This window comes from Mustela erminea, chromosome 20 (genome assembly GCF_009829155.1).
Source record: "Mustela erminea isolate mMusErm1 chromosome 20, mMusErm1.Pri, whole genome shotgun sequence".
In the NCBI taxonomy this organism is placed as follows: domain Eukaryota; kingdom Metazoa; phylum Chordata; class Mammalia; order Carnivora; family Mustelidae; genus Mustela; species Mustela erminea.
Genome location: NC_045633.1, coordinates 12,059,493 through 12,081,444, shown reverse-complemented (window position 1 = coordinate 12,081,444; position 21,952 = coordinate 12,059,493). Strand labels below are relative to the sequence as shown.

The 21,952-nt window shown below is 44.8% G+C and overlaps 1 protein-coding gene across 1 annotated transcript in view; it reads left to right on the top strand.

The window, feature by feature from the left end:
• The first annotated feature begins 3,930 nt into the window (after window positions 1-3,930).
• BMERB1 (bMERB domain containing 1) overlaps window positions 3,931-21,952 on the top strand; it is a 105,639-nt gene continuing 87,617 nt past the window's right edge. Inside the window, exon 1 of the mRNA XM_032328288.1 lies at window positions 3,931-4,210. Within this exon, the coding sequence (XP_032184179.1) occupies window positions 4,105-4,210 (106 nt within the window). The 5' untranslated portion in view covers window positions 3,931-4,104. The remainder of the gene's footprint in view (window positions 4,211-21,952) is intronic.

Below are 21,952 nucleotides of genomic sequence, written 5' to 3'. Positions count from 1 at the left end.
TTTCTTTTAATCTGTTACTATGGCATATTCTATCAATAGATTTTCTGATTATGAGGTCATTTCTACATTTTTAAAATAAACCTCATTTGTTCACAATGTATTTTAACATTTAGAACATTTGTACCTGTGTTTATAGGTGAGCTCACTCTAGAATTATTTCACTGTGCCATTTTAATCTAGGTTTGATATCAAGGTCATATATTATCCTCATAAAATGAGCTCTGAAATAATTTTTATGAAATAAGGATTATCCGTTATTTTGTTAAAGCTCACCTATAAGGGGCACATGGTTGGCTCAGTGGGTTAAAGCCTCTGCTTTCGGTTCAGCTCAGGTCATGATCTCAGGGTCCTGAGTCGGGCTCTCTGCTCAGCAGGTAGCCTGCTTCCCCCCCCCCCCCCCCCCCCCCCCGCTGACTGCCTCTGCCTACTTGTGATCTCTGTCTGCCAAATAAATAAATAAAATCTTTAAAAAAATTTTTTTAAAAAGCTCATCTATAAAACTGTGTGGGCCTGATGCCTTTGTGGGACTAAGGAGGAAAATAAATTTTTATATTAAGAATTCAGCTTTTGGGGTGCCTGAGTGGCTTAGTTGGTTAAGCAGCTGACTCTTGGTTTTGATCTCAGGGTCCTGGGATTGAGCCCCGAGTCAGACTCTGTGCTCAGCGGGCAGTTTGCTTGAGGATTGTCTCTCTCCTTCTCCCTCTCCCCACCCCACACTCACTCTCTTTGCTAAAATAGACAAATCTTAAAAAAAAGAGAATTCCGTTTTTGAAACAATTATTGATTTTTTTTTTTACTTCTTAAATACATTTTAGTAATTTACTTCTTAAAGAAAGTTATCTATTTCAACTGGTTTTAAAAAAACCTTCCTGTATTTGTATCATGTATCCCTCTTCATTCTTAATTTTACTCATGAATGCCTATCCTGGTGGGTCTTGAGAAGTTTGCTTTTTCTTTTTAATTTTTATTTATTTGACAGGCAGTGATCACAAGTAGGCAGAGAGGCAGGCAGAGAGAGAGAGGAGGAAGCAGGCTCCCTGCTGAGCAGGGAGCCTGATGCCGGGCTCAAGCTCAGGATCCTGGGATCATGACCCGAGCTGAACCAAAAGCAGAGGCTTTAACCCACTGAGCCACCCAGGCACCCCAAGAGGTTTGCTTTCTTTACTAGTAATATTCCCCCCAAGGAATGAGCTTTTGGTTTTATGGGTCTCCTCTATTGCTTCTTATTTTTCCATTTTTTAAACTTATGCTCTTGTTATTATTTTTTCTACTTCACAGGTTTTATTTATTTTTTAAAGATTTTATTTATTTATTTTAGAGAGAGAGAGTGGGGTGGAGGGGCAGGGGGATAGGGAGAGAGAGAGAAACTGAAGCAGACTTTGCATTTAGCATAGAACCTGACGCTGGCTTGATCTAACGAACCTGAGATCATGACCTTAGCCAAAATTAAGAGTCAGACTTTAGGGCACCTGGGTGGCTCAGTGGGTTAAGCTGCTGCCTTTGGCTCAGGTCACGATCTCAGGGTCCTGGGATCGAGTCCCCCATCAGGCTCTCTGCTCAGCTTCCTCCTCTCTCTCTGCCTGCCTCTCTGCCTATTTGTAATCTCTCTCTGTCAAATTAAAAAAAAAAAAAGAGTCAGACTTTAATCAATAGGGCACCCCATCTATTCTTTTTCATCAAAGTCTTTTGAGTTGAACACTTAACCCATTTTTTTTTTTACCATTTTTACCATTTTTAAGGGTATAGTCAGTGGTAATAAACTCATTCATTTGTATGCAGCCATCGCCATCCATCCCCCAAATTATTTTCATCTTGTAAAACTACAAATACTCTACCCATTTAACAGTAATGCTCTATTCTTCCCTCCCCCAGCTCCAGGCAATCAACATTCTACTTTCTGTCTCTATGATATCTGACTCCTCTCAACGGCTCATATAATTGGAATCACACAGTTATCTGTTCGTGACTGGCTTATTTCCCTTAGCATCGTGTCCTCAAGGTTTATCGGTGTTGTGACATACTGTAGAACGCCCTTCCTTTCTAAGGCCGAATAGTATTCCGTTGTATGGCTAGACCATGTTCTGCTTATCCATTCATCCTTACCCACTTATTTTTAGCCTTATTTTTTTTTTTTTGGAGTCTGTTGGAATTTATTTTTTAACCTAAATTCAATTACTTATTATATATAATTTATTATAATTAAAAATAAATTCTAACTTATTACAAGTTATATATAATTTATTAATTACTTAATTATACATAATGTATAATTATACAATTATGTAGTAATTATATATAGTGTAATAATTATAAATTACATATAATAATATATAATATACATATTATATATACTATATTATATATTTTTATTTATATGTATAAATATTTTTATTGTATTTATTTTTATTTTATTATAAATAAAAATATTTTATTTATCATATTTATTTATATATAATATATATTTTTTCAGGGGTACAGCTCTGTGACTCATCAGTCTTATATAATACCCACTGCTCATTATAACACATAACCTCCCCAATGTCCATCACCAATTTTTTTTTTTTTACTGTAGGCACTGAAGGCTAAACATTTACTTCCACCAAAACTTAACAAGTTTTGATATGTGGTACTTTCATGGTTATCAGCTCTAAACAGTTTATGATTTTTCATTTTTATTTCCTTTTTCTCCCATGAGCTATTTAGAAGTTCATTATTGATAATAACTTTTTTTTTTTTTTAAGACTTCCCTGCTCATTTTGAGAGAGAGAAAGTGTGTGTCTGTTGGGGGAGAAGCAGAGGGAGAGAAGCCCCAAGCAGACTCCCTGCTGAGCATGTAGCCCAGTGTAGGGTTCGATCCCTTGATCCTGAGATCTCAACCTAAGCTGAATCCAAGAGTTGGACACTCAACTGACTGAGCCACCCAGGTACCCCTATTGATAATGACTTTTTAAGGATACTTACTACCAGTGGCTAAATACTTTTCTTAAACAACTAGGCCATGCAACACTTCCACAAGCTAAACGGATATAAAAATTACCCCTGATGACATCTTAAAAGCAACAACAACAAACAACTCATATCCTCCAGCCTCCTTCCCACCCCTCCTGCCATAGAGAACACCATATCACAGCGGTGTAAGAAACCAGTCTGCTAAAGAGGCTATGTCCGGATTCAATTGCTGACCAGGCCCCTCGGTAAGCGTGAAACTTGAAGCAAACCATCTTTTTGCACCTCAGTTTCATGCTCTGTAAAACAAGGCTGAGAAAAGAGCATCTGTTTCAGTTTTTAGGAAGTTTAGCACCCTGCCCTCATTCAATAAACTCTTCCTCATTTTTATCAATCTAGCTGCTGATTTTACTTTGTATTCTTAATGCTTCCATGCTGTGTTGCTAAGATAAACCTCTGAGTTTCTGGAAAGTAGAGATCCGTGATCCAAGCAGCTTTGTGTCCAAAATATATTCATGTCTCTCTCAAGTTCATGCAAACACCGAGGGAGTTGACACAGGGCATCGGGGTAACAAGACTTTCCCATTCCACATTCTAGTTACATGCAGAAGCAAAAGCCCAGAGATTCTCACAAAAATGCACCCGACCAAGCTCAGAACCCCACAGATTCAGGACCACACTCTAGCTTCTGCACACTCCCCACCAAAGATGGATCCATCGCCCACAGCTAGAGAGGCGCTCACCAATCCCACTCAAAACCTAGCAGCCCCGCTGATAGATCACAAAGCAGCGCAGTGTCCCGGCAAAGCATCACCACCGGCTTCAGCACGGGCGGGGGCTGTGTTTTTACTTCCTTTGGGTTGGTTCTGTTTTAGTTGTTGTTTTTGTTGTTCTTCTTAGAGTTATCATCTGCCCCTCTTTCTCTCTACCCAACCCCCCAGCCCCTCTCGCCTCCAGTGCGCATGCGCCCCACATCCCCCCCCCCCCCCCCGCTGGGTACCAGTCAGCGCTCCCCGGCCCTGACGGCGGAAGAGATGTAGCAGCGTCACGAACGCCCGGCCCCTTAAAACGCTGCTGGCTGGAGCCGCCTCCCTCCCTGCAGCCCGCGGCGGGGATGGAGTAAAGGGGGACCCGTCGACCTGCCCGCGGGGATCAGCGATGGAGTTGAAGCAATCTCTGTCCACCCATCTGGAAACCGAGAAGCCTCTGAGGCGCTATGGGGCGGTGGAGGAGACGGCGTGGACAGCGGAGGGACTGGGGAGAAGTGAGTACTCGGTTGGAAGCGGGGGGAACCGTTGGGGATCCGTGCGCTGGAACCGGTGGTCGCAGGAGCGCAGGCATCGTGGGGGAGCGGACCAAGGGGAGCGCCCCCGCAGCGGGGCTTTCAGGGCTGGGGGGGATGCGCAGCGCTGCGCAGCGACGCGCTCTTCCGCGAACCTTTTGTTAAGGGGAACCCTCCAGGCTGGGCTTCGCCGGGAGGCTTGGGAAATCTCAAGGCAGCAAGCCGGGAGCCTGGGGTGGACTCGGTAGTCCCGGATCCGTAAGCTCGCAGCTGGTCTTGGAAAGTAAGGTCTTGCCCGCAGCCGAGATTGGAGAGTCGGTTCTCCGGTTCTCCGCCTGGGATGCGCTAGGACGCTGGAGCGGTCGGACCATCCTGGAAAGCGCCCACGTCCCTGGAGGGGGGAGTGTCCGCTGGGTTTCTGCCGTGTTTCTCCCCCGGCGCCGCGAGGTTTAGGGCACACCTGAAACCCCCAGCTTTTCTTCCCCCGCCTTCTCCTGGGTCGCGGGTGGGACAGAAAGGGTTAGGGGAAGGTTAACCCTGTGTGCGCCCTTCTCCTTTCTCCCTTGACTCCTTCAGTCTTTGGTTTGGGTATAATCCTAGAAGGCACTTCTGAAACGGGCCGACTTTATTTGCCGAGTCTGTCTACGGTATTTAGGTGTCCACAGTGTTTGCAGATAAACCAAGGATTTTTGTTGTTCATGAATAGGACGCAGCGGTTAAAACTCGTGCTTTCGAGTATAGAGGCAGCCGCAAGGGCCCCACAGGGGCACCAGCCCTCCCTGCAAAGCCAGGGCTGTGGTGCCCCTGTCTTTCCAGGGCTCCCCCTAGCACGCTGCCTCCTGCCGGGCTGGGAAGGGCCTCTCACCCTTCTCAAGGACCCTCAGCTTCCTGCCTTGGCTCTGGGTAACTGTGCTCATCTCCAGTCGCAGAGCTACGCTGGAATCAAAGTATTGAGTGTGCTCCTGTTTTGACTTGGTAGAAGACGGTGTGGGTCCATGCGTGTGTGTGTGTGTGTGTGTGTGTGTGTGTGTGCACACGCTCCTTCTCCACACCTGTTACGGCAAATTCAGAAAATCTTCCTAGAATGGGTCAACTGTATTCTGGTTCTCAAGGGTTCAAGTTGAAATCACAATCAAATGCCTTCGTTCTGCACCTGGCACCCACAGTGCTCCCAACCTCTTTTCTTGCTCCTTTTAAAATCTGGATCCTTCCTCCTCTTTCCTCCTTTCAAACCCCGTTGGCTTTGGTACTTTGGCGTGACACGGGGGCTGAGGGCCTCTGCTTCCTACAAGCTCAGAATAATCCCCACAATGGCTGCCTTTTATTGCTAAGACAGACATGCACCAGGTTCTGTGCTATAAACTTTAAAGGCATTATCTCATTCAGTCCCCACAGCTACGTCCCGGGTGAATTCTGTGACTCCCCATCTGCAGCTGGAAAAAGCACGGCTTGCTAGGAGCCGTGACGGGGAAGTTTCAGAGGCAGGATTTGAACCCAGAGCCCCTCTCCGCTTTTAACATTAAGGTTTGTTGCTTTCACAGTTTCAGGAAGCTCTCTCAAATCTGTGTGAGTCTCAGAACATATACAAGTACACGGCCACCCTTTTGGTCTCTGGAGCCCCTAGTGGCCTTGAAAGAATGCTGGGTCCTTGCAGAGTGGAAGCCGTGTTCAAATATGCTCTGGGTTTGAATGCTGGCTCTGCCCCTCGCTGCCTATGGGACTGACTCAAGGCACATTTCTAAGCCTTACTCTGCCTCGGTTCTCTGAAATGGGGATGGTAACAGGACTTACCTTATAGCTCCACTGCAAAAACTCAGTAAGAGGGTATATGTCGAGCTCAAGGTTTAAGAGCTCAGTACATGTCAGCTGCTTCAATTATTTTATTACTACATCTGTAGAAGCAACAGATTCCATCCTTCCATCCTTTGCAAGGCACTGCATAAAGAACACACTGGACTCAAACTGCCATGATGGTCGGTTCCCTAATCATTCTCTTACAGCTTTTTATTTTCTCACCATTTTGCTAGGACAGTTTTCAAACATACAGGAAAATCACACTGAACACCTAATGTAAAGCATATTAGCTCCTGAAATTTTTATCCTTCTGAGTCTTAGGCTGCAAACCATTAAAAGCCTAGTAGAAAGGCTTTCTCATCTTCTCTGTTCCAAACCATCAAAGACTCTGACTTTTGCTTCCCATTCACATACAAGACTACAGTTTCTGATCTCCTTTTGCATGGATCCCCAAATCTGCTTTTTTCCCCTCCCACTTGAACTTGAAATATTCTTAAGGCACCCATCCAGAGTCCCCTTTTGAATCATAAATCTGTGGTTGTTACCTTTAGAAAGCTTTGATCTCTGGACTTTTGTCTGCAATCTGACCTTTTTTATTTTTAAGTCTTTTTTTTCTTCTTCTTCTTAAAGATTTATTTATTTGAGAAAGAGAGAGAGAGCATGAGCTGGAGGGGCAGAGGGAGAGGTAGAGAGAGAATTTCAAGCAGACTCCATGCCCACTGCAGATCCCCACGCAGGGCTCAGTCCCAAAACCCCGAGGTCATGCCTGAGCCGAAACGAATGGTCAGACACATAATCAACTGAGCTACCCAGGCACCCCTTAAAAACAATTTTAAAAGGGGGGAAAAGATTGCAGAACTGGTCATTTTCAGGATAAGTTGTATGAACTATTATCTTCAATTTTAACTATAGTTTTTAGATGGAAGATACATTTCGTATGGCAAGAATGGGAGTTTTGAAATCTGGTTAAATGGGTCCAAACCGGTTCTAACACTTTGTTGCTTTGTTAGAAATTGGTGAAACTGGTGAAACTCTCTGTGTGTCAGTTACTTCATCTGTAAAATGGGGATATGTTGGCTTGAGATGTTGGGAGCTTCTCCAAGGTGAAATTCAGAACCCCCACACATGGAGAGGAAGGAAGGAGAGACAGAGTCAGGATGCTCCAGAGAGACAGGTGGCAGGTGTAATCAGCAAGGAAATTTATAGGTGGCCGCAAGGCAAGTAGATCTCCATACCTACCCACCAGAATCTTAAATAGTTTCATAGTTTCATGCAGGCCTGAATAGGGTTCAGTTATATATACTTCCAGATGGTCCTGGAAACACCTTACTCTTTCAAGGCTGTGCCCTTGGAATAGCTCCTGCTGCGAAAATGCTTGTACATTTCAAGGACAGGGGAGGTAGTGAGGAGTCTGCAGTTGCTGGGGGGGGGCAGTTCTTGGGTCAAATGGTGGTCATGTCCTCTCCATAACCTCCCCCAACAGGATGATAATCATAATGATCACTTCAGGCTGTCAGGAGGTTTAATGGAATAATGTATATAATGCATTCAGCACAGAGTCTGGCACACTGTAGGCACTCAATGCTATAAGGCTGTCGTGATAGGACATAAGCGGATGGTGCCCAACAGCATGGGAGAGGGTTATTCCGAGCTCACCAGTCAGTTCTTGCTTGTGTCCATTGCTTTGTAAATCGCAGATAATGATTGTATATACACCACGTTCCTCCTCCTGGGAATGTTTGGAGGAATGACTTTTGAACCCTTGCAAACCACCTGGTATATTCTCCTTTGAGAAGGATTCGAAGCAATTGCTTGCATCCACCTGAGACAGCATTTTGCCCCTAGCAGCGAGTTAGGTTTTTGTTTGTTTGTTTGTTTGTTTCTTTTTACTCAGTTGGAAAATGGATAGTGACATTTCAGTGTGGTTCGATGTATAAAACTATTGCTTTCAACCAACTGTAATTAATTGAGAGAGACACAAAGACAAGGTGACTTCTGAAAAAGCGTGGAGCTTTTTAAAGCACAATTGTCTGTGGTCATAGCCATTTCACAATAGGTTTTCATGTCCCCTAAAGGGTGATCAAGATTTTGGACAGAGGAAATGTGGGGTGTGGGGGTGGGTGGGGTAGGCACTGGAACAGCGGGGAGGAAATGCCCTTAGAGGTAAAAGCATTGGCAAAAGCACGGAGGTAGAAATAAATGAGCTGAGAGTGGGGGACTGGAATAAAGCAGAGAACTGAAACACCAGGGGAGGTGACAATTATTTAAAAGTCCAAGGGTGTGTGCTGACTAGCAAGCAGGTCATTCCACTGGCCAATGTTTCAGGTATTAACAGTGGGGGGGTGGAAATAACATGGATTGCCGGTGATCTACGTAATCGATTCTTGGCAAAGGTTTTATGTTCCTTTCATCTGTCTGATTAACAATGCTAATTTTATTGTCTCAGTTTTATTTTGTTCTGGCATGATTTCTTTTTTCAAGTGTACAGACTAGTATGTGCACTTCATTAAAAAAACTGAAATTCATCTGAAATAGAAAAATAAAAAGTGAAAAATGACTTAATCTGTTCCTCCCGCCCATTCCCCATGTATTCATTCAACAAATAGGTATTGAGTGCTTTGTGACTGCCAGAAAGTGTTCTAGGGGCTTCAGATACAGTGTTGAGCAAGGCAGACAAGGTTCCCGCCCATGGGGAGCTTCTGTTCAGGGAAGTGAAGGGGTCAGATAATACACAGGCAAACAAATAATGTAGCTCAAATGGTGTTACATGGGAAATAATAGGGGAGGAATATTTCCCATCTGGTGGTCGGGAAATGCTTCTCTAAGAAGGTGACATTTTGCCAGTAAATGTCAGAGATCAAATGCAAAGGTCCTTGCCTTGTTAGAGGAAGAGACAGAAGGCCAAGGTGGCTGGCACCCAGAGAGTCAAGGAAGACAATGGAGATGAATCAGAGGGGAGCCATACTGGGTAGGGACTTGTAGGTTGTGGTTACCAAAAAAAGTACATATTTTATTCCTTTTATGGAAGAAGCTACTGCTGAGTGTTAAGCAGGAGACTAACATGAGCTGGGTTTTGTATTTTAAAAGGTCACATAAACTCCTGGATAGAGAATAAGACCACAGGGGCAAGTGAGGGTCAATGTAATTATCCTTTGCTGTGGTCCTAATTTTTCCTTCATCAATCCCATTGGTAAGTGGTAGGAATTTCCATGAGTGTGAAAGGTATGACAAGGGGTAGGGCAGCTCTGGCTGTCTGGTGGGAGACCAAGCTCTGGCTTAAGATTGAGGAACTGTGGGCGCCTGGGTGGCTCAGTGGGTTGAGCCACTGCCTTCGGCTCGGGTCGTGATCTCAGGGTCCTGGGATCGAGTCCCGCGTCGGGCTCTCTGCTCAGCGGGGAGCCTGCTTCCCTCTCTCTCTCTCTCTGCCTGCCTCTTCATCTACTTGTGATTTCTCTCTGTCAAATAAATAAATAAAATCTTTAAAAAAAAAAAAAAAAGATTGAGGAACTGTGACCATCTCTGCTCTAGGCTGGATGGACAGCGGATGTGTAATTTACAGCAGGAACTATGTAGCAGGAACGCGAAGATTATGAACTTGATCGTTATCTAGTATGCACGTGGATCAAATCCAATTATTTATGTTTCTCTGTGTTCATACTGTTGTTTCATTGCTTTAAATTTATTTATTTGAGAGAGAGTGAGAGGGAGAGTAGGAGCAGGGGAGAGGGACAGAAGGAGAGGGAGAAGCAGGCTGCCCTTGGAGCAGGGAGCCCCATGATCATGACCTCAACCAAAGGCAGGTGCTTGAATGACTGAGCAACCCAGATGCCCCCGTTGTTTCATTTTTGCAAGCATTTCTTTCTTAAGTATTAATTGAAGAAAAAACTATTTGTGCCTCTTCTTGGTCTCTGATTAGTTATTAAAGACTTATTAATAATAATGGTAGTTAATGAGCTCTAGCTGTGAACTTGAGCTTATTAAATTCTCATAACAACCCTATTATGTCAGCTGAATTCTCACTCCCCTTTTAAAGGTGGGGACATCAGGGCTTCAGGAGGTTGAGAAACTTGTTCAAGGTCCCAAAGCTGGTACGTGGCAGAGGTCAAGCCCCCTGCCACTCTAGCCATCTGTGACTGTAAACGTTCCTCGCCTGTGTCTGTTATGCCTAGCATAGATGCTGCAGAGAATAAAAATGAGATAAGACACAGCCCCCTATCCTTAGGAAGCTTCCAGATTTGGGGAGCATGGAGACACAGAAGTAAAGAACAGCATAATCTGTAATACCAGTAACAAGAAACAAATGTGAAATGAAGGGACGGGGGAAAATGAGGAAAGAGAGCTCTGCTCTTCCTTGGGGACCCCAGCGTGACAGCAAGGATTGTCTGCACTGGGCCTGAAGGTTAAGCAGGGTTTCGAGGGATATTAGTGGAGAGAAGGGCATTTCAGTGAGCTGCCCAGCCCCAGACAGAGAAGTGGGGATCCCTAAGGCCAGGGTCCATGCACTAGGGTCCTTTTATTTTTTTTTCCTGTTTCTTTCTCATTGGCTCTCAAGTCCTGGGACTCAGGTCTGTGTGGTTCACAGATGTCGATCTCTATTATCTGGAAGAGCCTGCGAGTTGGAGACCAGCACGGGCAGATGGTAATCATGTAGCCACGCAGACCAGTGCTCACAGAGCTCCCACAGGGATGCTGCCCAAATGGTTCATTTGTTCCTCCACTATTCACTTATGCAGCAGGCTTGAGCCCCTGTGCTAGCTTCAGAGGCAGAGAGAGGAAAAACACCCAGGCCCCACCCTTAAGGAGTTCTCAGGTTGTCTGTGTTCCAGGCCTCCTTCTGCTGCATTTTCGCCTCATGATCGGAGCCCAGTCACCTACCTTCCCTACACCTTAATTTCCTCCTCTGAGAAATGGGAGTGTACCAAATACCACTGATCTGTTCTGGGGTCTGGGAGAGAAAGTGGTTCTTAAAGCAGCCTGCAAAGATGAAGAGTAATTCAGGCTCCTTGCTCAGCGGGGAGCTTCTCTCTCTGCCTCTGCCTGCCACTCTGCCTGCTTGTGCTCTCTGCCTCTCTGACAAATAAAAAAATTAAAAAAAAAATGAACAGTATTTCATTAGTGATTGCAAGGAACAGCGTTCCAGGCAGAGGGAACAACATGTGTGAAGACACAGACTGAAGCAGCAGGATGTAGAAGGCTCACCACGTTGAGACAAAACTTTCCTGCAGGGTCCAGGGGGGCACATAAGGACCAGATTCTTAGAATAAGTTTGAATGAATCAGAGTCAGACTTACTAATAATTACTTTTTTCTTAAAATGTCTGTACACATAGGGATGGTTAAAGGAGAAAAAAACAATTATTCTAAGGGAAGTAGAAGGGAATGATTATAAAAACTAACCCGCACAGAAACTTCCTACATGCCTACTTCATGGATGTGTTTATATACATCCTCTAGTTCAATCCTTACAAAACATCTTGTGATGTGAAGTACACGGAGATTATTTATTCCATTTTACAGATGAGGAAATTGGGACTCAGGGAGGTTCAGCAACTTGCCTAAGGTCACTCTGCCCATAGAGGGCAGAGTTGGAACTTGAACCCAAGCCTGGGTAACTGAGTCCTGCTCCCTTCTTGATGTCCTGGGAGTAGCTGGGGTTCCTATTCATTCAGATGGGTAAGGTCAGTTAGTGCTTCTAGTACAGCTTCGTGTCTCTTAGTACTGATTCTGAATTCTTGGGCAACAGAGGGGCCGATTAGGGTCGTGTTTGAGAGTGGAACTGCTGCCTACATTTGAATCCTGGCTTTACCCCTCATAAGCTGTGTGGTCCTGGGCTGCTTCCTTAACCTCTCTGAAGTTCGGTCTTCTCCTCTATAAAATGGAGCTAATCACAGGACCTGCCTCATATGGTAACAAAGAAAATCCAAAGAGGAAGAGGAGTCATGAGGGCCGAGGTGGGTTGAACAGGGTCGCTACCCTCAGCCAGAGTAATCATGCCAGGTGTCTGGAGCAGGACAAGGGACAGAGGTAACATTTAGAAAGTAGCATTCAGAAAGACTTGTCTGGCAGTGGTTGCACCCTGGATGGAAGGGCAGGGAAGCTGGAGGGTTCTGGAAACATCTGGTCATGAGGTCACCTAGGCTGGGTTCTTAAAGCAGAGGCAGTGGGCGGGGAGGAAGGGGTGAATCAGATATCCCGAAGGGAGAAGACATTAGTACTCGATTACAGGGAGAAAAGAAGGAGCGTCTCCTACGAGCCACAGTGTGGTAGGGAGGGAATAACAGTGTGGTTAGCCTGGAGTCTTAGGGTTCAAATACACCGGCATCTGTGCTGCCCACTCTCACTTTCAATAGGGCTCGAAGAGGTGCAGGCATTGTGTGTATGGGGAGAATAATGACCCCGTACATTCATACAGCACTTTCTAGTTCATACTTTTCCTGTGTTTTCTCATTTACTCTTTACAAGGAAGGGCTAAGAGCTGGAACTGTCTTGTCCTTTGGGATGTGGGTTAACAGGTTAAGGACTCACCCCAGGGAAGGGGTTAAGCCAGTAAGGACTGAGCAAGGATCTAATAGTGGAGGTGATTTGCCCTAGACCAAGGTTTCCAGGTGCATTTTTTATTTGTGTAACACACAACCAACTGCATTTTAAATGATATGTCTTGGGGCACCTGGGGGCTCTGCTGGTTAAGCATCTGACTCTTTTTTTTTCTACTTAATTTTTTTTAGGTTTTCTTTATTTATTATCAGAGAGAGAGAATACACAAGCAGGGGGAGCAGCAGGCACTGGGAGAAGCAGGCTCCCCACTGAGCAGGTAGCCTGATGCAGGACCCGATCCCAGGACCCTGGGATCATCACCTGAGCTAAAGGCAGACGCTTAACTGACTGAGCCAACCAGGCGCCCAAGCATCTGACTCTTGATTTAGGCTCAGGTCATGATCTCAGGGTTGTGAGATGGATCCCTGCATCAGGCTCCTCACTGAGCATGGAGCCTGTTTGAGATTCTCTCTCTGTGTCTCTGCCCACCCCTTCCCCCACTCTTCTGCCTCTCTCTCAAAAAAAAAAAAAAAAGAAAAACAAAAACAAAAACCCCAAACAACAACAAAACCCCAAAAGCAAAGAAACCCAAATGGTAATACTTGTGTCTAGATTCCATAACATCAAAATTGCAAAATAATCACAGTTCTGTGCATTTACTTGAAATCCTTGAGTAGGTCAGTCATTCATTCACCCACTTGCCCATCTACCCATTCATTCCCTCATCCAGTCAACAGCATATTTATTGCTGGCCTCTTATATGCCGATTATTGTGCTAAGCTCTTGAGAATATTTTATTGAGTAGCATTTTGAGTAAGATGTTTACAGTTCCTGCCTTCAAAGTGATTTAAGGTCTACTGGCAAAAATAGAATTACCATATGATCCAGAAATCCCACTTCTGGGTATATATTTGAAAGAAATGAAAACAAGATATTGAAGAGATATCAGCACTCCCATGTTCATTGCAGCAATATTCCTAACAGCCAAGATATGGAAACAATCTACATGTCCACTAACAGATGAATGGATAAAGAAGATGTGGTGTGTATATCCAAAGCAATATTATTCAACCAGGAGAAAGAAGGAAATCCTGCCATGTTCCCTTTGAGACAATGGATGGTCCTTGAGGGCATTAAGCTAAGTAAAATAAATCAGACAGAAAAAGACAAAGCCTGCACGATCTCACTTATATGTGGAATCTAAAAAAAGAAAAAGAAGAAAAAGCCAAGTTCAGAGAAACGTAGTAGAGAAGCAGTTGCCAGAGGCTGGGGGATGAGGGAATGAGAGAAAGGGGTTGGTAAAAGGGGCAAACTATCATTTAGAAGAGGAGTAAGGGCAGAGGATCTAATGTAAAACCTAGTGACTACAGTTGATAACACCATATCCTATAATTAATTGAAACTTGCTAAGAGTAGAACTTAGATGTTCTCTCTCTCTTTCTCACACACACACACACACACACACATACACACGAGATCAGTAGGTCAGGAGATGATGGATATGTTAATCCCTAGATGATAGGAGTTCTTTCATACTGTATCTCCGTAACAAATCACCACAATGTGATCTTACGAGATCTTACGATATCGTCAGTTACACCTCAACCAAGCTGAGAAGAAGGGGTCTACAGGGGGCGGTCCCTGTTTCCAGGGGTGCTGAACCAAAGGACCAAGAGATGAGGCTGTCCCTCTTAGTCTTTTGGAAACAGGATTCAGGTCAGTTGGGTGACCCAATGCGTTCTTAATGAAATGCTGTCCAGAGATGAATTCAGTTGTTTTGCTAGATGGGTATTTCTGAAGGCCTTTGAGAAGATGAGTCCTAATGGGGTCAAACCACATTTTATGGGCAAATCCAAGTGCAGTGATGTGATCCCATCTTCTTGCAAGAACAATGATTGCAGAAACCCTGGATGTCATATGTCGCTGTTCAGTGCTGAATGCGCGGCATCGACCACACTGGCCGGCACTTAGAAGCCTCTCATTCAATCAATAGTTGCCGAGTTAGGGGGCTGTTAATCCACAAAGACTGAGGTGCAAAGGATTTAATCATGTTTTGCAAACCTCTGAAATCATCAAACTAAAGAGTAAAGTTAGCTGGAATCTTGGTCTGAATTGTCTGCCTGTCCCCTGGTTTAGACAGTTTGTTCCCGAGGCTGTAGTTAGATGAGCAAGAGCCCTTGCTTTCCTGCTTCCAGGGAAAGAGGCAAGATTTTCAGATCTGATACAAAATAACAGGAATAGGCACTGATTATTGCCAACTGGCCCTGTACTAACAGTGTCACGATGGGAGTAGGCTTGGCTAGGTGCTTAATGTCTGAGTCATATCTCCTTGACAATTAGATGTCCACAGAGGCGGGCACGCCGCTCAGAGTTGCTCAGATCTTTTTGCAACCACAGAACCAAAACCCAGCATGGCCGCATTAAATATACCGGGCCATTAAAAGACCTTTTAATTTCATGCAGAGAACAGAGTCATCTTAGACGCCGCTGGTGGAACTGTTTGGAGTGTTCCAGGCTTTTTTGGAAAGCCACCGGATAACATCTATTAAAATTTAAAATGCTCAGATGCTTTGACCTAGCAGTTCCGACTCCTGGGACTGTGTCCAACAGAAATAAAAACACCAGCATACAAAAACATATGTGCACAAAATTTTTTAAAAAATGGACACAAAATGAAGGCCCATCAGTAGCAGGATACATGAATAAATTGTTCATCTTTGTGCAATGCTGCAAAGCCATTAAAAAGGAAAAAAGGTAGAGGAAGACCAGTTGTCTTAGAAGTATGATTGGGGGAGGAAAAGGAGACCCAGGAAAACGTGTGTAACAGGATCTCGTTTCTGTAAAACAAAATTCTCTATGTCTCTGTCTCTCTAGCACATACAATATATAGCATTTATGTGCATGCGTCTGTGTGCGGTTTTATTAGGAAGAGAAAAACACAGAAGGATGCATAGTAAGTTGATGCCATAGGCTACCTGGGGGAAGGGACTGGAGGCAGGGCTGATGTGAGGGAAGGAAGAGGAGACGGCAGCCATCAGCCAGGGAAAAAAGAAAATTAAACAGCTATTTCCCTGGCAAAAAAAAAATCCTCTGATATTAACACACTTATCTATTTGTGCAAAGTTACACATTTGTGGGGTGGGGAAGAAGCATCCTAACGTCAGAAAGGTTAAAATGTGCTGGGAAAGGTGGGTCCCAGAATTGAGAGAGAATTTCCTCGGACTTAATCTTCACCACAATCCTACAAAGATCAAGCAGTGTGTGTGTGTGTGTGTGTGTGTGTGTGTGTGTGTGTGTGTGTGTACAGATATATATCCAGGAGCTTAGAGATGGAAATCTTGCCTCATTAGTCAAGAATGAAGGGATTTGAATCTCTAGACTTTCTGGTTAAGAAGTTCATACCTTTTCCTCTACAATGATTTGTAAATGTCCAAGCATATTAAATTCCATTGCAATTTCCCATTTTTAAAAAAAGGAAAGGCATCTGCAATAGTTTGTGGAGCTCTATTTTAAGAATCTGGGTCATCCCAGGGTGGACCATGTTCTTTTAGATCTTCTCTCTTTGCACTTCCCAGTTTCCCCCTGGTGGTTCCCAGTGCTGAAAAATGAAACTGCTCACTCCCCATAATCCCGGTCTCAGAGACAAATTTGGGAAAAAGGCAATAATCAGGAGAGGCAGAGATCTAGAGGCTTTCCTCAACTCCTGTGTTGCTTCCTGTTACAGCTCAGGATGCTGTAACAAAAAGCCACAAACTGGGGGGTGGGGGGGGTATGAAAAACAGAAATTTCTTGCTTATGGTTCCAGAAGCTAGACGTCCAAGGTCAGGGCATCTGCGGGTTGTGTGCCTGCTGGGGACCTGCTTCACAGATTGTCTCGTAGCTGCGTCCTCACATGGCCGAGCATAGAGGGAGTTCTCTAGGGTCTCCTTGATCAGGGCACTAATTCCATTCATAATAACTTCACCCTCAAGACCTAATCACGTCTCAAAGGTCCCACCTCCAAACACCACCACCTTGAGGGTGAGATTTTTCACATATGAATTTGGAGGAGGGAGGGCAGAGACATTCTAGCATCCTCCTTAGTCCTGGAAGGAATTAAGACAGCTGAAGTTGGAGATCTGCCCAGGCCCCCACTCTAGGGGTGAAATGCTTTTACCAGGTGGTCCTTAGAAAGTAGCCATCATTTTGACAAGGAACAAAACTGATTCCCATTTTGGTTCTCTTTGGTTTTTGCATGCCCAGCACCCCATATGACGAGTTCTCCCACTGGGGTGTTTGCAGTGCTGTGTTCCTGCTGGAAACCAGCCGCCCACCGAGCAGGGATCCGTCCATCTTCAACCTGTTGCCACAGACCTAGGGAAGGTGTTCCCAGAGCATGTCCTGCTGGTTAAATCCGGTGCAATGCCATCCGCCATCCACCATCTATAAGAGCGGCTCAGCCCCGGCCCAGGGCGGCCCCGGGCTGGGTTCCAAGAGCTAAGACGTCTGCTTTCCCAGGGATCAGTTCTGCCTTAGAGCAGGGTTTTTGTTATTTCCCAAATGCTTAGCCAGGACTGGTTTAGTTTTATGTGTCTTTCTTCTCTACAGAAATAGAGATTTTTTTAAAAAACTGAGATAAAACTCAACAATACTATAAAATGAATGCTGAACACTGAAGTGTACAAGTTAGTGGCATGTAGCACGTCCACCGTCTTAGGCAACCCCTGCCTCCAGCTACTCCCAAGAAAGCGTGTACCCATGCAGCAGTCCCTCCCCATCACCCTTCCCCTAGTCCCTGGCAACTGCTTTTTGTCTCTATGCAGTTACCTTTTCTGGATGCTTCAGATAAATGGAATGGATCAGTGTGTAAGCTGGCTTCTTTCACTGGGTGTAGTGGTTTTTTAAAAAAGATTTTATTTATTTGAGAGAAAGAGCACAAGCAAGGGGAGCAGCAGGCAAAGGGAGAGGGAGAAGCAGACTCCTGCTGAGCAGGGAGCCCGATGTAGGGCTCCATCCTAGGACCCTGAGATCATGACCCGAGCCAAAGGCAGATGCTTAACCTATTGAGCCACCCAGCCACCCCCTCATTAAACCTAATTACCTCCTTATAGGCCTTACCTCTAACTATAGTCACATGGGGGGGGCGGTGCTAAGGCCTTAAAACAGGAATTTGGAGGGACAATTAAGTCCCTAACAAGAGACTTGGGATTTTGGACTGGACATCATGTTTTAGCATGAGGTCTTAGGGCTGGAGAGAAATTTGTGGAGTTCCTTTGTCCAGGATTTCTCGACCTTGGCCTTACTGACATTAACATTTGGAGCTGGATCACGCTGTACTGTGGGGGCTGTCCCAGGCATTGTAGGATGGCCAGCAACATTTCTGGCCTCTGCCCATTAGACGCCAAGTAGTACCACCCCCTGCACTCCTGCCCAATTGTGACAACAAAAAACCACCTCCCAACATTGCCAGATATTCACGAGAGGGGAGGACTTGTCCCCAGCTGAGAGGCGCCGTTCAGATGTAATTCCTTTTTGATACAGACACCCTAATTTTGTGATGCGGACGATTCCAAAGATTTTTCTACCCCATCTCTGCATTTTGGTCCCAAGGTTTCTGGCCTCTTTTTCTCCTCACAGTTTTCTGTTCACATGCACAGAAAGTACTGTTGATAAAAACTGTATGGGCTGTGTTCAGGAGTAAGCCAAGAGAAACCCGATTATGAGCTCCCTAAAGCCTAAAGAAATCTCCCCATGCAAAATGGATTCGATTTTCCTCAAGGCATTCCTGCCTGGGAGGATTTCTATTCACTACAAATTGAAGTGAAGAAGAAATTGTCGCTTACACTGACAACAAAGAAAATGTTTCAGGGAGATAAACATCAACTCTTAGCTCTGCTACCAAAATGAGGGGGATTTATGTCAGCCTGGAGAACATGGACTCAAGGTTTTCTCTGGAAAGCTCTGTCCAGGGACTGACCATTTTTTTTTCTCTATGACTACCCCAAAGAGTGCACAGACCATAATGAAAGGGACCAAGAAAACAGCACAATGGGTAACAGATGACATCTCCATTCTTGGGAACTGAAATGAGCCCTTGGTTTGGTGGGGTGGAGAGGAGACGGAACACATGGTTCCTTTAATATACCGGATGAATTTCTTTAGCGTAGACGTGTCCTGAGAAATTTATTTATCAGTATTCCTGTATTCCAGTATTTATTTATCAGTATTCCCGATGATTTGGGTGTCCTCTCCTCTTCTTAAGAATGACTGTGTGGGGGCACCTGGATGGCTCAGTGGGTTAAAGCCTCTGCCTTCGGCTCGGTCATGATCTCAGGGTCCTGGGATCGAGCCCCGCATCGGGCTCTCTGCTCAGCGGGGAGCCTGCTTCCCTTCCTCTCTCTCTGCCTGCCTCTCTGCCTACTTGTGATCTCTGTTTGTCAAATAAATAAATAAAATCTTTAAAAAAAAAAAAACAAACGACTGTGTGTATGTGTCTGCCTATTAAAGTGTTTACGGTTCTATTCCTTCTACAGGGCATAAGACAAAAATTGTTATTTCTGGAGATAGCCTAGCTCTGTGTGATTCTCAGCTCTGACTATACATTAGAATCCCCTGAGTAGCCTTTAGTACAGTTAGCCCACTTCCTCACATCCCTTTTTTATAAAGATTTTATTTATTTATTTACTTATTTACTTGAGAGAGAGAGAGGGAAAGTGTGTGTGTGTGTGTGTGTGTGTGTGCACGCATGCGTGTGCATGAGTGACGGTGGGGGGAGGCAGAAAGAGAGGGAGAGAGAAAATCTCAGGCAGACTCTGTGCTGGGTGCAGAGTCCAACGTGAGGGCTTGATCTCACAACCCTGAGATCATGACCTCAGCTGAAATCAAGAGTCAGATGCTTAAATGACTGAGCCACTCAGGTGCCCCCTCCCCACTCCTTTTTCAATGGACGAGATATTCCTGCCCCACAAGGACGGTGATATTCCCAAATGCTCAAGCTGCGCAGAACCAAAACTTGAACCCATTTATCCTGTCTATTCAAAAGGAGCTAAGTAAATAAGAGTTCCCTTCCTTTTTACAATATTATTTTATTTTATTTATTTGAGAGAAAGAGGAAGCATGAGCAGGGGTGAGGAACAACAGGAGAGGGAGAAGCACACTCCGGGCTGAGCAGGAAGCCCCATGCAGAGCCTGATCTCAAGGCCCCAAGATTATGACCTGAGCCAAAGGCAGATGCTTAACCAGTTGAGCCACCCCAGGCGCCCCCAGAGTTTCCTTCCTAATAAAGGAACTCCTCCCCCAGACCTGAAAACTCTCAGTAAAATAAATTACTCTCAGTAAAATAAATTACTAAATCCTCAACTGTAACTCTGTCCTTGCTCTTGGCAGAACAATTCAACCCACGAGTCCTGTTGCCCTAGATCTGCCATCCATTTCTGAATACAAAAGATACTACTGCTATTATGATTAGCAAACATGGTTCTAAAATTTGTCCTGGATTGAGAGAGGCATACCCAGTATTAGATGGACCAGCCTCTCCATTAATGTAACTCCTTTTCTGAAACACAATCATCTATATTTAGAAAAGATAATTGTTTGCTCGTTCATGTTTCTCAAAGAAACAGCCGGCTACTACACGATGATGTGGCAGTAGCAGGAGAAATTCACCCACAGTTCTAATGGGGCATAGGGCAAGAGACAGGGCATATTTGAGAGAACACAGAAAAACATTAACGTATCTTTGTTATTGTTAAAAGGTAATTTTCAGGGGCGCCTGGCAGGGGGGCGGTGCTCAGTTGGTTTAGCAGCTGACTCTTGGTTTCAGCCAAGGTCATGATCTCAGGGTGGTGGGATCAAACACCACGTCCACCTCTGGCTCCACACTCAGTGGGCAGTCTGCCCGAGATGGTCTCTCTCTCCCTCTGCGCCCCCTCCCCCGTTCACACACTCTAAAAATACACAAATCCTTAAAAAAAGATAATTTTCAGAAAAAGGTAAAATCACAACTCTCATGATGATATAAAAACAAACATGTCACAGGGCCCTGGGGCTCAACTGATTAAGCGTCTGATTCTTCATTTCAGCTCAGGTCTTGATCTCAGGGTCATGAATTTGAGCCTTACTCTGGGCTCCGTGCTGGGCATAGAGCCTACTTTAAAAAAAAAAAAAATTATATAACAGGGGAGCCTGGGTGGCTCAGTGGGTTAAAGCCTCTGCCTTCGGCTCGGGTCATGATCCCAGGGTCCTGGGATTGAGCCCTGCATCGGGCTCTCTGCTCAGCGGGGAGCCTGCTTCCCTCTCTCTCTCTGCCTGCCTCTCTGCCTACTTGTGATCTCTGTCTGTCAAATAAAATCTTTTAAAAAAATTTATACACACACACACACACACACACACACACACATATATATATATATAGAAAAGAAAAAATTTTTAAAGACCTACATGGTGAAGATTTTATTCTGCTCAGTCCTGGGGGGAACCAAGTAGATGTTACAACCTGAATTCAACAGTCTGAAGAAGAGACTAATACACAGATCAGGAATATCGATACGACGGGGTAACAGAAAGTAAATCTGGGTTTTCTTGAAAGAGAGATAAGTCAGTCAGACCTCTACTAGCTAGCTGAGGATTTGCAAGTGCACGAGCATTATTTTTGCCTCATTATACTACTACTTACAGAGCTGTAAAACAGCTCAAAGACAAGGAAAGACCAGAATCAGATAACCCAAGAGGCGAGCCCTAGGTACATAATCTCCCTTCCAAGCCCTTTCCCCCTTACACGACCCACGTGCCCTCCTCAAGAGGAAGCAGGGGGAGATCAGGTTCTGAATTAAACTAGCTTTCCCGCACAGAGAAAGCGACACGTTTTCAAGAGTTAACGGTTAGGAAAATCATCCTTGAGAGCTGAAAATGATTTCAAATGAAACCTGGTCTGGGGAAAGTCTGTACTTGCAAACGAGTCCAGAGGGGACGGAAAAATGAGGAAGAACACAGTCTATTAATTATCCAGACGTTGATCTCTTGATGCCAAACATTTTATGGACTTGAAAGCACCATCCAGATGTTCAGCTTGATTGAAGCTGAGAGAGGCTAAGTTGCTGCCCAGCAAATGAAAATTATCTCGTGTGTGTGTGTGTGTGTACACATGTATGTATATATTTTCAAGTTCATGTATGTATGTATATATTTTCAAGTTCAGGGTCATTTCCATATATCCTGTGACATATCTCCCAACCCTGCCTGGTTAACAGATCTTCCTTTCAAAGAAGACGCTGTTAAACACGGGAATTGGCACACACTAGGAATTCCGTGCGTGTCTGCCGAATTGCACTGCAGTAATTGATTCCTAAGCAACTGAGGCATGTTGCTTCTTTTCCAGGAGGTAGGGATACTGGGAAGGATGTTCACAAGCTTCTAAAAA